This window comes from Octopus bimaculoides, chromosome 6 (genome assembly GCF_001194135.2).
Source record: "Octopus bimaculoides isolate UCB-OBI-ISO-001 chromosome 6, ASM119413v2, whole genome shotgun sequence".
Lineage (NCBI taxonomy): Eukaryota > Metazoa > Mollusca > Cephalopoda > Octopoda > Octopodidae > Octopus > Octopus bimaculoides.
The window spans coordinates 42,591,720-42,607,984 of record NC_068986.1 but is presented as its reverse complement, the minus strand read 5'-3'; the positions used below and the strand labels follow the sequence as shown (position 1 = coordinate 42,607,984).

General features: G+C 35.5%; 1 protein-coding gene across 2 annotated transcripts in view; it reads right to left on the bottom strand.

Moving 5' to 3' along the window:
• LOC106877218 (TRAF3-interacting protein 1) overlaps positions 1-16,265 on the bottom strand; it is a 202,974-nt gene that overhangs the window by 149,233 nt on the left and 37,476 nt on the right. For both annotated transcript variants that reach the window (XM_052968703.1, XM_052968704.1), the window contains one exon: positions 1,977-2,025. In XM_052968703.1, coding sequence (XP_052824663.1) covers positions 1,977-2,025 — 49 coding nt within the window. The remainder of the gene's footprint in view (positions 1-1,976; positions 2,026-16,265) is intronic.

Below are 16,265 nucleotides of genomic sequence, written 5' to 3'. Positions count from 1 at the left end.
AGAGAGAGAGAGAGAGAGAGAGAGAGAGAGAGAGAAAGAGAGACACAGACTGTTTATATCTTTGTAGCAGGGAAAGGTAAAAGAACCCTGTACTTTTCTTACTCTGAATACTATGCACACATAAAATATATTGCCACTATTTCTAAGGTCAGCAAGGTAACAGAAATTATCAGCTACATCTAGGAAGCCTTCAGAGCACTTAAAAGAAGCAAATTTGAGGATGCTCTTACTGTTAACTACTTTAGTGTACCTGCAGTAAAAGGAGTTTTCTTTCTCTGCCAGCCTGCTTGTAATTCCATACCATCTCTTGTGTAATCATAGTTAACAGTGAATGCAGCAATTGAAATTCCTACCTAATCCTTTTCTGCATACTGAACACAGTCACTACTCAAATTGCAGAAAAGCTCTGTTTTCTTTCCTATAAATTAAAAATGTTGTCTTTGTTAAGTTTTGAGGTCTCTCACTTCTAGGTTTTAATTCCATATTTGGAATTCCTCAAAATTTTCAACAGATTCAGCTGTAAGAACTAGATCATCAGATTGCAAGACTTGCTACAGACAGATCGTTAACTGATCTGTCATGATCTGAAGAACCATTGTAACGAGAGGTAGCAAGAAATTAAATGTTGATGAGTAACTCTCAGCATGCTAAATTCTTCCCTTAATTCATTACTACCATTCACCTTACTGGTAACTTATCAGTAGATGACTTCAAGGCTTTTACACCCATTCCTCTACATCTAGTTTTGGCAGCAACTGTTAGACAACACAGAATGAAACCTGTCAAAAGCTTTCTCCATATTACTGAATGTTACAAACAGTAATCTGCACTCTTAGCTGAGAACTTCTCATGTAGTTGTACTATTAAAAAGAGTGTAACAGAGATGCTTCATTCTGGCACAGACTTGAACAAAATCTCATATAAGCTAAATATATTTCCTAATCAGTTGTGATTACAACTCTTTCTAATATGGTCCATTGATCCATCAGTTTGAAGCTTCTGTTATTACTTCTTTTAGGAACATGTTCTTTTGCTTTGGTAGCAGTTAATGATGATACAGACATCATGTCTGATACTGCCCTGTACTACAAGGTTGACTATATTTGACACAAATACATCTCAAAAATTATTTTCAGCACCCCAAAACTATCACCACTATTATATTACACAATGGCAATATTATAGCTCTCAATTTCAATATCTGGTCCTTCCGTTTGGGTCTACTCTCTCATTCATTCTCCTCAATCAGCAACTTTTCATTGCAAAATTTCTGTGTCTTTCTTCAGAGCATCAGTGAAGCCAGCCTGTTACAATGCTAACCACCAAGCTGTTGTTGTTGCTGCTGCTCATTTTGTACTGGCCTGGAGCACTGTAAAATGAAATGTGTTGCTCAAGGTTACTTACAATGCATCATCAAAACCAGAAGCTGAGCCTATGACCTTATAACAGCATCCACTACACACACACACATATATATATGGTTGTTAGACTACCCTCACAGAGTCCAACCCACACTGGTAGACTATGTGTGCAACTGAGTACAAAGCCAGAAAAGCCCAGGTGCACATGCACACACACACATACACATAATCATGTAACTGGATGATCATTGACTCTTCTGAGTTCATCTGCCATTTGGCGGGCCTTGTTTTACATCCCATAGGGTGTCCCAAAACAACTCTACTCACTAAAGAGGCTTGGTAATGTTGTCAGGTTAGGTACCAATGGTCCAGCCATGCAATAGGTTGTATAGGTTTACATGTTATCAGCAGCACTTAAGAGTGACATCTCACACACACACACACACACACACACACACACACACACACACACACACACACACACACACACACACACACACACACACACACACACACACACACACACACACACACACACAGCTTTCAAATAAATAAAAGTTAAACTTCCAGCCCATATTAGATTATAATAGGACATATGTGGAAGTTAACACTTACAAACAATATCAATTGCTTTCTGCAAGAACTTCATTTTGCTTTCTTTGTCCTGAAAAGAGACAAAAATAATATTGTCAAAGCTCATCTGGATTAAGTAAAATAACAAACAATTTTTTATTTCCATTTCGTTCTGAGAATGAATAGCATTTAAAAGCTTCAATTGACCAGGTACAGGACATAATTTTTAGAGTAAGTGGATATAATTGGTTACATTCATTTCATTATATTACTGGAACTTATTCTATAACCCACCCCTAATAACAGGGATGGAAGGAAAAACTATCCCAAAACAAATTGAATGCCAAATAAACATTTTCAACACCTGTCTCTTCTTATTTTCAATCAAGGTTCAAAAGTTGCCAAAGCTACTTGAGACATTTGTGCTGTGTATGGAAAAGGCACTGTTACTGAAAGGACTGTACCGAAATTGTTCTCAGGCCTAAAAGAAGGGATATTTGACATTACAGACTCTGCATTCCAGCTGACCAGTTCAGTTCAATGAGAATCGATTGAATGAGCTCATCCACAGGATTCATGCCATTCCACTAGAGAATCAGCCCATTATATGGGATGCTCTCATGATAACATCATTCATCACCTTCACTCAATGGATAGGTGCCAATTGGGGTAACTCAATGCATAGGTTCAACCTGTTCTGAATGAAAGAGACAAACTTTAGCTCCCATGTCACTAATTTGATAAAAAATCTTATTCAAGAGCTCAGGTGAGACATTCTACTGCACCCACTGTATTCTCCTGATGTAGCATTATCAGACATCACCCCTTTTTAGTCTCTCTCCAACAGTCTGTGAGGCATTTCCTTCAAGAATGACAGGGTTAGGGTTAGGCTTGATGAATTCTTCAAGTCAAGACCTGGTGATTTATATTGTCAAGGTATTGACAAGCAAGTGGAATGTTGGCAAGAAATCATGAACAATGAAGGAAAATATATTATTGACTGATCTTTTAAAATTGTTGATGAAAATTAGGGATTAAGATATATGGCAAAAATATATATAAATGAGTGAATTTAACACAAAACCCAGTATATTTGTACATTGAACTCTTAAGAGACTAAGAATTGTGTCTTCATTCCATTTGCAATAACATACTTCTGTGAATCTGGATTCAGCTCTCTTTTGTCAAAATAAAATCTAGGAATCAACTGAATCCACAAGTAAACCTGGAGATCATAATCAACAAAAAAAATTCATAGTGATGAATGGAAAAGCAGGAACATAGAAGTCATTGAATTTCATCATTGCAACTGTGATTGATTTTTCTTTTTTTATTTTTTATTACTAATTACTCAATTTACATTTGCATTTTATACAGTCAAAAGATTATTTTTCCAAGTTCTATTTGTTCACCCATAGCACTGCATGTGATTCAATTAGTTATTAGAAAATTGACATTTTTATCTTAAAATGTGATATTAGTTTTGGAAGAGGTATGAAAATTAATCAAACACTTTAGAGGGGTGTGAAGTATAGAAAAGATAAAGAACCACTGCAATGCATCAACAAGCCGCTGTTTAATTAAGATCATTCTTAAATTCATTCAATGGTTACAAAATGAAGTCCCTCTATTCCTAATTAATTCAAATCTCATCTCTTAAAAATTAAGGCTTATATGAGAGAATGTTTGAGAGAGAGAGTAGAAGAGAGAAAGAAGGAGAGAGAGAGAGAGAGAGAAGGTGATGAAAAAACCCTCCAGATCTAAGTTTTCAATCTCCAATCTCAGAATAGAAAATGTAACGAACTACAATTGATTAACTGCTTCTTCCCTTTGCACTTATGGTTCCAGATTAAATCTCATTGTGCAACACTTTGAACAAGTGTCTGTTCTCATAGCCTTAGGTTGACCAATGCCTTGTGAATGGAATTTAGTAGATGAAAACCGTGCTGACACTCATTGTGTGTGTGTGTGTGTGCAGAAGGGGAGAGAGAGAGAAAAGGAAAGAGGGAGGGAGGGATGTATATCTATATCAATAAAAGTGATATACACACCGATTAGAAAATTGATATGGCAGACCAAAATATAATATACTTTGCGGTATTTTTTATGCTCAAGTTATACAACCGTTTCATTGTCATTTATCACCACAAAAGCATTCAGTCAATGATTGATCAATTAGAAATCTATAACAGACCAGTAACAACACTATGGTACACAAACTGCATGGTGTATAAAAAAAAAAAAATACAGGTCAGATGGATAAGGATAAAAAGGCTAGAGGTTTAACAAACTGTCATAAACGAAAGGAAAGGAGGATAAAGAGAAAGAAAGATAAGATGAGGAGGCAGAAAGAAACTGAAACTAAACAAGTAGATGGATACAGATAGATTGACAGACATAGATTGACAACTAACAGCATAGCTGAATAGTGTACCCCAGTATGGACAGGTAACAGAAGTTGCTTCCAAATATGTTGGAGTTTTGTTTCAGTCCAACTGTACAGCACCTTTGACGAGTGTCTTCCATTAATAGCCCTGAGCTGACCAAAGCCTTGAAAGTAAATTTGGTAAATGGAAACTAAAAGAAGCCCATCGTACTATTTCTATTGGTCACTTTTTACTCAACCACTAGGTTACAGGATGCAAACAAACCAACATTGCTTGACAACTGGTGTAGGTTTGTTTACATCCCTGTAACTTAGTGGTTTGCCAGAAAGAGACTAACAGTAAAAGTACCAGGCTTAAACGCTTTAAGGTGGTGCTTGGCATGGCCACAGTCCAAAGACTGAAACATCTTCAGTGTCTTCCACTATAGCCCTGGGCTGACCACAGCCTCAAGAGTAGATATGGTAGAGAGAAACTGAAAGAAACACAGCATACTTATTCTATTGGTCACTTTTGCTGAACCACTAGCTTACATGAATGTAAAGAAATCAGCACGGTTTCACAACTGGTGTTGGTTTGTTAAAATACCTGTAACTGAGTGGTTTGACAAAAAGAGACTGATAGTAAAAGTACCAGCCTTAAACCTTTTAAGGTGGTGCCCTGCATGGCCACAGTCCAAAGAGTGAAACATCTTCAGAAAGTGTCTTCCACTATAGCCCTGGGCTGACCAAAGCTTAGACAAGATGGAAACTGTATGGAAGCCTATTAAGTGTATGTATGTATGTGCCCCCACTTGACAAGCATTGGTTTATTTCCACCCTGGTAACTTAGTGGTTTGACAAAAAGAGACCAACAGAATAAATACCGGACTGTAAAACAAGTACTAAGATGAAAATGCTCAATTAAAACCCTTTAACCCTTTAAGGCAATGTCCTAGTGTGGTCACTGTCTAATGACTGAAACAAGTAAAAGATAAAAGATGCTACTCACTACCTCAACTCTAAAACCAAGAAGACCAATTTATACATCAGCAAAAGAGAACTTAAACATTAAGGAAGCATGGAGTGATGTTTGGAAAGAGCACTGCCCCAATGATGGAGACCTTGTTGGGGCCCCCATTGAACCACTGCACAGTCTCTAGGAGTTAGTTAGAAGACAATGGATATATGCAATTCAGATGCAGTTAGGCTGTAGTAAGAACAGCAGCTAATTTGCACTGATAGAACAGTGAGCTGACAGAATAATTAGCATGCTGGACAAAATGCTTAGTATTTCTTCCATTTCTTTATGTTCTAAGTTCAAATCCCATCAAGGTGCTTTGCCTTTTATCCTTTTGGAATCAAAAAATTAAGCCACAATTATGTAATTGATGTAATCAATTTATTCCCTCTGCTAAAATTATTGGCCTCGTTCATAAATTTGAAACACTCCATATAGATATTGTGAATCCCCCGTGTGACCAATATGCCAGGTTTCTCTCACAAAATACAAACCACTTCATGTTGCATTGGCCAAAAACTTTGATCTCTGCTAGTAGTGGTGGTGGATATGAAACAGTCCATGAAGCTGGCAAAACATAAAATAACTGGATTTTGAATGTAAATTAGATGTGTGAGTCACTATATGAAATAATAACTCAATAACAAAATACAGCAAAAACAGATAGATTGCAAGACAAACAGAAGGATAGACAGATGGTTAGGCGGCTGAAAGATGGATGATTGGATGGACACACAGACAACACTTAAACTAAGACACTACCAGCACAAACCACACAGAACATCTACCCCAAAGGTACTTCATGCATCTCCAATAATTGTTTAGAAAGTTACAGCAAATACCAAATAATTTTCATGCTAAATAATGTACTCTTAACGATGAATCTGTGTTTTGTAATCTTATTTTAGTTTACAATGGTTTCCTATCTTTTGATAGTGCTTCTCAACAAATTAAGTTGTCCTAAATACCATCATCAAAACCTATATCAATATGTGTCATATACATTTAATACCCTCAAAGCACAGTCTATATATTGTATTTAATGTAAATACAATGACATTCAAACTTTCACTAAAACTAAAAGTTTGAATGATAAATGCTTAATGTGGTGATAAGTGCATGACCTATACTGTTTCATATTAATTCTGGCAGCAAAGATGATAAATCAATAAGTTTATTTAAATCACAACTTCAAGCAAATAATTTTCTAAGTTATCCCACACCCATTGGCTCTTTTCTCAAGTTCTATATTTTCATTATAGGTGGCATGAAATTTTGAAACAGGTCAATGCCAGAAAATATCCAATAACCCCAAAGGATATTCAAAGATAGACAGATGTACAAGAAAGTTTTTCGGAAATAATTCTTAGAAATGAAATAAAAATTTTGCTTTTAGGAGCATTTTGAAATAAGAACAATCAGAAGCATTACTACCACCACACATCATCATTGCTTTAGGCAAGAAATGATAGGTATAATTACATAGACTGAAACATATAGTTAGTATTTACTTACACTAGTGGAATTTGAATGTGTCAAATTAGAGGGTAGACAATCTGCTCCCATTTTCTACTATCACTCTAATAATTCTACATCATCATCATCGTTTAACGTCTGCTTTCCATGCTAGCATGGGTTGGACGATTTGACTGAGGACTGGTGGACCAGGTGGCTACACCAGGTTCCAATCTGATTTGGCAGAGTTTCTACAGCTGGATGCTCTTCCTAACGCCAACCACTCCGAGAGTGTAGTGGATGCTTTTATGTGCCACCGGCACGAAGGCCAGTCAGGCGGTACTGGCAACGGCCACGCTACCTACAACTTATATAAAAATTTCTTGATTAAAAAGTACTGTAAAAACCCATGAAATTTATGCACTTTTTTCGCAAAGACAAAAATAAACTTTAGGGAGTGTGTAAATTACATGAGTTTCAAGAATTCATTTAGAAATTTTTTTTGTTAAAAAATGACATACATATGTAAACATTTGCACTGGAAGTTGACCCATTTAATGTCAGAATAGGTTTTTACAGAAAAAATATAATGAAGTATAATGCTTATTTTTTCTGTATCAAATTTACTAAAACCATTAAATGGCGAACTACTTTTCAGAGTCTGACATTCAAGCTGATAATCACGGTCCGGGCCATATTTTACTGCATCTAACGCCAACGCCAACATCATAATTCATCCTTCATCATCATCATCATCATCGTTTAACGTCCGCTTTCCATGCTAGCATGGGTTGGACGATTTGACTGAGGACTGGTGAAACCGGATGGCAACACCAGGCTCCAATCTGATTTGGCAGAGTTTCTACAGCTGGATGCCCAACCACTCAGAGAGTGTAGTGGGTGCTTTTACGTGTCACCCGCACGAAGGCCAGTCAGGCAGTACTGGCAACGGCCACGCTCAAAATGGTGTATTTTATGTGCCACCTGTATTTTATGTGCCACCTGTATCCTTGCGCATGTAAACTCACTAAGTAAATATGACTTAGCGCTCCTGCAGAAACCTTCATTTACCTTATACGATGTTTAATGTCGTTTCACATTCATGTTGAATTATGCAGCAATCTTATGTTCTCTTCAAAGAACACTTGTATGTATAACCAGTTCTTTTGGTATAGTAGATTTTTGTTATTCTTGTTTATGTCTCCTCACAGATGTGTATATTCTAACAGGTTGCTTCTTAAATTTTGCACATATCTTGTTTAATAAACACCGAGTTAAACTTGCAAAGCTGTTTATTTTCTCCTTTCGATTTTTAATATTTATTTTAGCTGGTTACCAAACTATCAGTTTGGTCTCCCAGCTGAAACGGTAATGACAAATTTTAAAGTTTGCTTGACACTTTATAAATGCGAAAAGGGATTAAAATTTTGATACTGAATATCAAAGGTTCCAACAAGAATAGGCAGAAAATCAGAGATTGAGACAAGAAGACACTTTCGACCAATCAGATTTCTGCTTGCATAATCAGTTTGATCTGTCACCTTCCTCTGCCGGTTGAGTAAAGTGTCATCCCAGCTGATGTTTATAGGTAATTAAACTTATTTTGCAACACCTGTGTGTATTTATCTGCTTTGTTTTTGTCGATAAGAATTATCAACAACTTTTTCTGTGATCGTGATTTCAGAAGACATACAGAAGTATGCTAAAGATCAGACACAATCTCTTGTGGGCAAGAAATGTAAAATAAAGTTTATTATAAACAATACAAACACTTCGTAATTTAATAGCTTTCAATATGATACCTGTTAAACAAAAATTATTTTTATTTAATGAAAATTTAATAAAATCTAATCATAAGCAAGTGAAATTATACTAAATACAACTAAATTGAAAACCTTTTCCTCCTGGCCATATCGGCAAATCTGAAAACTTTTGGGTGTGAATTTTACATGAGTAGAAGCATTTTTTAACAATTTTTATCCTGAAAATCACCTGCGTAAATTACACAGGTGCACAAATTACATGGGCTTTTATGGTATATTACTACTACTGACAGAATTGTTAGCATGTCATACAAAATGCTTAGCAGAATTTCTTCTAGCTACTTACATTCTGATTTCGAATTACGCCAATGTCAACTTTGTCTTTCATCCTTTGTGGGGGCCAATGAAATGAGTTATAATTGAACACAGGGATTGATGTAGTCAACTCACATCATACCCCAGAATTGCTGGCCTTGTGACAAAATTTGAAACAATTATCATTATTATTAGTATTAAACAGGTCACAAAAATAATTACAAAACCAGGAGGGAAGTATAAATATGTACATATGTTAAAGATAATATAAGAGGTGGTATCAAACAGTTCCCAGACTAGTTCTGTAGTATGCTAACAGATGGCAGCACATGGTTGCGTGCACAGTGAGAGCTAGCAGTGACCTTCATGAGGCAGTGTGCTGAGTAATATCACTGTGTTTACTTCATAAGTTGTGAAATTTGTGCTTTTGTGATCATGTGTATGCTGTAGTCTACGATTTTTGTTATGGACAGAAAGTTGGTACAAAGAGCCAACATGAAATTTTGCATTAAACTTGAAAAGTCTGGTTTCAAGACATTGAGCATGTTTTGATAAGCTTATGGTGACAAGGCAATGGGTTGTATACAATGTTTCAGGAGACGCAGGCACTTGAAAAGCAGAAGACCACCCCTAGAAGACGATGAGTGATCTGGAAGACCTGGAAATATGGAGAAAATTCATCAGCTTGTGCATTTGTGCATGAGGATCGTCAGAGGACAATCAATGACATCACTGATGTTGTTGGTCTGTCATATGGGTCCATGTAAGCAATCCTAACATCTGAAATGAACAAGTGGCATGTTTCTGCCAAGTTTGTCCCCCTCTTGCTGACCACTGAGCAGAAAGGACATTGTGTCAGGGTCTGTGAAGATCTCCATCAGCGTGCCACTGAGGACATTTGGTGAAAGTGACTGGACCTTTGGAGCATGATGAACTGAATTCTTCACAACGACAATGTACCCTGGCACTGAGCTCTCCCCACTCATGAGTTTCTCACCAAAAACAACATGGTATCGCTTCTGCACCTGCCCTATTTACCAAATTTAGCCCTTGTAAACTTCCATCTCTTCCCCAAGATGAAAATGCAGTTCAAAGGTCACCATTTTAATACTGTTGTTGAGATCCAGAGTGAATCATAGAAGGTCTTCGACTTGCTTATGGAAAATGTCTTCCAGGCCAGATTCCAAAAATGGCAGCAACACTGTGACCAGTGTACTGTTGTGCGAGGTGACTATTTTGAAGGATATGATGTTAAAACTTAGGTAAGTAGGTCATTTTTTTTTATTAAACGCAAGTAGTCCAGGAACTTTTTGATACCACCTCATATTAAAACAGGTTAAAAATTATCACCGAAAATAAATGCAAATTAATATAAATAAGGGAAAACCACCAACTAGGTAGGCCAGGCACCCTACAACTTGGATCATCTCTAGGAGGGAGAGGAATAGTCACTTAGACCAACTATAGTATTTGACTGTTATATTATTTTATCAACAAACATGGAAGGATGAAAGGCAGAAATTAACCTAGGTAGTATTTGAACTCAAAAAAGAAAAGTTAAAAAAAAAAAGAAAAGAGCTGAAATAAACACCACAAAACATTTTGTCCGATGTTCAAATGACTTCGTTAAGTCTCTGTATAAAGGTTGAGAAAAGAGCACCAGATTAATATATAATATCAAACTGAATAATAACAGACATTACTACATCATTGCTCAGAAGACTATTCATTAACAGCAACAAAATATCAACAAAGGAAAACAAACAAACAAACAAGTAAACAAACCAAAAGAAGTGGAAAAATACCCATTTAGGTAATACATCAACTTCTTATTTTAGATTTATATAATTTTGTCTAATACAAATAATGTACTTTTAAAGGTTGTACTAATTGTTGATTAGCTACCAGATGTAAACACTCTAATGAAGATCCTGACAAATCAATACTAGACAATGTCACCTAAAATAAAGTATGACAATACAATACAAAACAAATACTGCTTCATTTCACTTGTGAAAAAAGAATGCAAATTTCAAAAAATTCAGAAAACTAAATGTGTATTATCAGAAACAAAAGTAATAACTGATGAAAGTAAAAAAGATGACAAGCTAAATAAAAGAATAGCCATTACTCTTCAAATTCAACAAATAAATATGAATAAATATGAGAAGAAAATGTTGCCATATTCACACAGGTTAGTTTACAGGTATATTGTACCTTCTAAATAAGATGACCAGAGCACACACTTATAATCCTTCGTACTATAGGGACAAGACATGAAATTTTTGGGTAAGGAACTAGTTAATTACATCACGCACACAATAAGCTTCCACACAGTTTCTGTCAACTAAATTCATTTACAATGCATTAGTCAGTCCAGGGTTAGAGTAGAAGACATTTTCCCAAAGTACTACACAGTGGAACTGAACCTGAAATCACAAGCATCTTAACCTCACAGCTACAGCTGTGTGCATAAAAGAAAACTTGAAGATAGACTTAGCATAAACGAAACACAAAAGCCATAAGAAAGCACAACAAAATATAAAAGAAATAACATTACAAGGCACAATAAAGTTAAAACTTAAAACACTCATAAAATAGCAACAAAAAAGTCAAATCGGAATTACAGAACTACACGAATGGAAAATATGAAAAGAAGAAAACCTGATGAAGATCTAAGAGTAGAACAATCTAAAAGTGGTAAGTTTGAATGTAAGAATAAGATAACAACAGAAATAGTTATAGAATCCAAATCGATAAATCTTTCAAAAGATGAGCAAAACAGCCACCCAAAGTTAAACCTTAATGATAAAGTATAAACAACAATAATAAGATAGGCAAAATGACTCACCACAGACATAGTGAAAACAGATGTGAACATCAAATACCACCTGAATAAATCAAGTAATAAATTCAGTATCTGCAGATGTCAGAAAGAAGGGTGGATACTTCCTCAAAATTTCTTGTAGAAGAACATCTAAACCCAAGTAAATAATGTGCAAAGCAAATGCATAATCAAAACAAGTGATCCACATAAATAAATAAAAAAAAGAATGGCCACAAAAAAAAAAAGAAAGAAAGAAGTGAGATGACATTTCTAGGAACAAAACAAACAGTTTGACTCCAAACTGAATCGATTTTACCAAGACGCAGGTAAAAATAAACAGAAATAAATGCAGTGCCAACAGCAAGAGAATTAGTAGGTTTTAGGGGAAGAATTTGAACAAGATACATTTGCAAGGGTGAGAATGTTAAAACCAGCAAAAATGCAACTGCAGAATAATTGTACAAAGAAATAACGACTTGAAAAATAGTCCAGATAACAGTGAACAACTAGAGAGCAGATGGAAATGACAAACTTCTGGTTAAAATATCTAATAAGCATTCACAAATTACTTGCAAAAATATACACTTATCTACAGAGAAAACCAGAAGCATCACTAGAATGCTTTACTAAGAAAACAAAGCAAAAAAAAAAAAAAGAAAACGATCTTAATCCTTAAAAATTGATGACACAACTTAACTATCACCAAAGCAAAGAAAAATTACAGGCTATAATTTATTCAATAAGAGCCTCAATATTGTAAGAGATAAATGCTCACATGAGGGAAAATACTTTGAAAATGAAAAGAGCGTTGCAAAGGTTCATACTAATGTAAAGATCAGCTATTAATCAATAAAGTTTTATAATTGAAGAAATGTGGGTCTGAGCATGGATTAATTAACAAATTATTTTTGATATTTTCCCCACTTGTATTCTAGAATTGTTGTTCTGAATAAGAAAGGATGATTAACAAACAGGTATATCAAAAGATAACATGAGTAAATGGAAAACAATTTTACCAATTCGAAGAGAGAGAGAGAGAGTTGTAACAATAAAAGTGATTCTTAACAGAAGAGAAATATTCTCAAGGAGCTCCCCATCTCCATCCTTTTCCTGTATCGACTTCAATACTACAATACTGTTCAAAGAAAAACAATAGAATCCAAGGAAATTAGTAATAGTCTGTACTGGAAAATAAGTAGTTCAAATTTATTAACTTTGCAAGCTTTTGAATCTAATGAAGAATAAGGAGAAAATAACTAGAAATAGTTACAAAATGCTTTTACAATCTTTATGAAATCTAAAAAATAAAAAAAGACAGGCTGAGGTGGTAAACAGTTGTAAGGAGGACAGAGAATCTATTAAAAAATTAGAGAATCTATTAAAAAAAAACCCAAAGCCAAAATTTAAAACAGGACTGCAAAATGTGATGCTATGACATAGCCAAGAAAATTCTCTACATGGCCAATAGATTAGGCAGAGTGGAAGTGGTTAAAGAAAATGCTGAAATGCACAGGACTCAATGCTGAGTCTAAATTTTTCATAGAGACACAAGACAAAAGTTTTCCAAACAAAATTCATTAAAAAAACTCTGCATCATGAAGCAAGTTTTCACACAACACAGTGAACAACTTTATCTCTACCTAATAATTTGCAAAAATTTATGTCTCAAAATTGATTGTTGCCAATAAAAGTTACGCATTAATCTGTAAAAAAAGAACCAAAGATTTTCTATTATTTCTGGCTGTCCACATTTTTATATAAGTCAAACATTTAGCTAAGATACAGCATTGGCAGAGAAGTACAATGACCTCATTAAAGCAATTGATCAATCACAAATAGCATGTGGTCAAAAACCAGGATGCCATCATGTGCAGATATCATGCACATGGGGAAAGCTGTCCAAATTTCATCAACTTTCTATATAATGCATGTCATCCCTTCAGCAATTTTTTTTTTCTTCATTCAATAATGATAGTTGTTGATTCTGCAGCAAAGTAGCTGAAATTCAATTGCAAATACAGTGAATTATCATCAAAACTGAGATGAATATTCACCAGAATATTCACCATTCCAGCCCAATAAGTGCTAGTGATGATGGTGGCAATAGTTGAGCCAGTGTCAGAGGTAGCTGTGGTGGAAATAATAAAAGCGTTGTTTATATTTCACTTGGTCTTTGCAGCTATTTTCATTGCTTTCAGTAAAAGAAACACTGCTAAAAGACTGAAGACCACAAGTGCAAAGTATAGAAGTAGTTGTTGCAACATGATCATGGCTATTATGTCTACAAAAACTTTCTTTCCCATTGCAGGCTCCTGGTATAGCATGAGTGATGACTAGCAGGTTTGTCTTAAGCAGAGTACTTAAGGATGAAATAGTAAATGTTGGCACTCCTTCGCTTACGACGTCAAGGGTTCCAGTTGATCCGATCAACGGAACAGCCTGCTCGTGAAATTAACGTGCAAGTGGCTGAGCACTCCACAGACACGTGTACCCTTAACGTAGTTCTCAGGGATATTCAGTGTGACACAGTGTGACAAGGCTGACCCTTTGAATTACAGGCACAACAGAAATAGGAAATAAGAGTGAGAGAAAGTTGTGGTGAAAGAGTACAGCAGGGTTCACCACCATCCCCTGCCAGAGCCCCGTGGAGTTTTAGATGTTTTCGCTCAATAAACACTCACAACACCTGGTCTAGGAATCGAAACTGCGATCCTATGACCGCAAATCCGCTGCCCTAACCACTGGGCCATTGCGCCTCCAAAATAGTAAATATACACAATATATAAAATATATTTTTAAAAAATCAACTTTGCAAATAGTTTCCTTTTAGCTGCCAATGTTACTCTTTTCCTTTTAACTTTTGTAACTGTCTTCTTTCTCATCACTACAAATAATGACAGATTCCAACACTTGATCAAGTTAAAAACACTGCTTTCATGTTACAGTCTTCTTTTACAAAATGATGTAAATCTGATGACACCAACTTCTTCCAGAAAGTTTTGCTTCACTTTATGAGAAGCAACAAATGAAAAATCATTACCTTAGACTTCACCAGGGTGATGATTCTTTGGATGTGATGTCTTGTGGGGGATGAATTTTCACAAAGCAACACTGGGAAGGGTGGGTAACTTTTCAGGTGTAATGGGAGCAAGATTGGGTTCAGAACACACTCATATTTCACTGATACATCATCACAATAATCCCTACGCAACAACAACAACACCAAAACCACTATCACAACTAACGCCACTTTGCAAGAGAACAACAATTATTCAGGTGAGATGTCCTGAGGGGATGAATCTTGAGGTAGCAACACCTGAGGTGAAAATTTTACAGGTAGAGTCAGATCCAGATCAGAATACTGCCACCACCACTTACAACAAAAACAAAGCCAAGACCACTTCCATCAACAATACTATATTACTTTCACCACAGTCACTAACATCATAACCACTGAAACCACTGATACAACCACTATCAAGAGAACCTCTACAAAGTTGCTCAGCCAGTTAGAAATAGCAGTTAAATTCCCTTCAACTCACACCCTAACATCTTAAATGTGGATATATTGGAATGTAGATCTATGATCGGAAAAGTTCTTGTCATGATCATCTTGCTTTTCTCTATAGAGAAAAAGCAAGATGACCACGGCAAGAACTTCCTTGACCACAGGACTGCTCAACCTGGAGTTGTTTAATCTGGAGTTGAAGTATAACATAAACATGTGTCACATAGAGATAATATTTTGTAATAAAATCTATATAACTATTCTAGCTTCAGTCAGTTTTGAAACATAATACATCTGTTCTTTAAACTTTCACAATAAAGACACATAACACAAAGGAATAATTTGTAATCCTAATTATACAAATTATATTTCTTGTGGGCTGGGATCACAAATCTTCAAGTGGCTATGCTACAACAAGTGACTGTACATCACGGAAAGTTTAATTTCCAACTTTGTCACAATCTTATTGAGCATTCTACTTCCTTTGCAATCAGATTTCAGCCACTTTATTGCAAAACTGACAGCTGTCATTATTAAATACAGTAAAATAGTTCTTTTTTGCCAAAGAAAGAACATGTATTGTGCAAAAATTTTTAGACTAAAATGTCAGATAGATTTCTCCAAGCAAACTCTTGGCATTCAACTACATAATATGCTAACCATGATTAGTCAGTTGTGTCAGTATCATTGTACTCCTATCATAATGCTGCTGAACAGCTAAATGTGACTTTTATAAAACAAATGTAGTCAGTAAGAAATAATGGAAGGTGCTTTTACAGATTCATGCACTGTTTTTATTGATGGAAACAATATATATATATATATATATATATACATATAATTTTTTTCATTCATTTTATTTTCATTTTATCTAGTTTCAGCTCATGAGCTGTGGCCATGTTGGGGCACCGCCATTTGGTGTTGCTACACCATTTTACTTCACGAATTTTACTTCAGGAATTGACATTTCGTGCATGAGACAGTTTGATGTAGCTGCTCTCATCTACACCTCCTGCCGTGAAGTTGGCTCATCCGGGACACCTGACAGGAAGAGGTCCAGCCTCATCTTGAAGACACCTA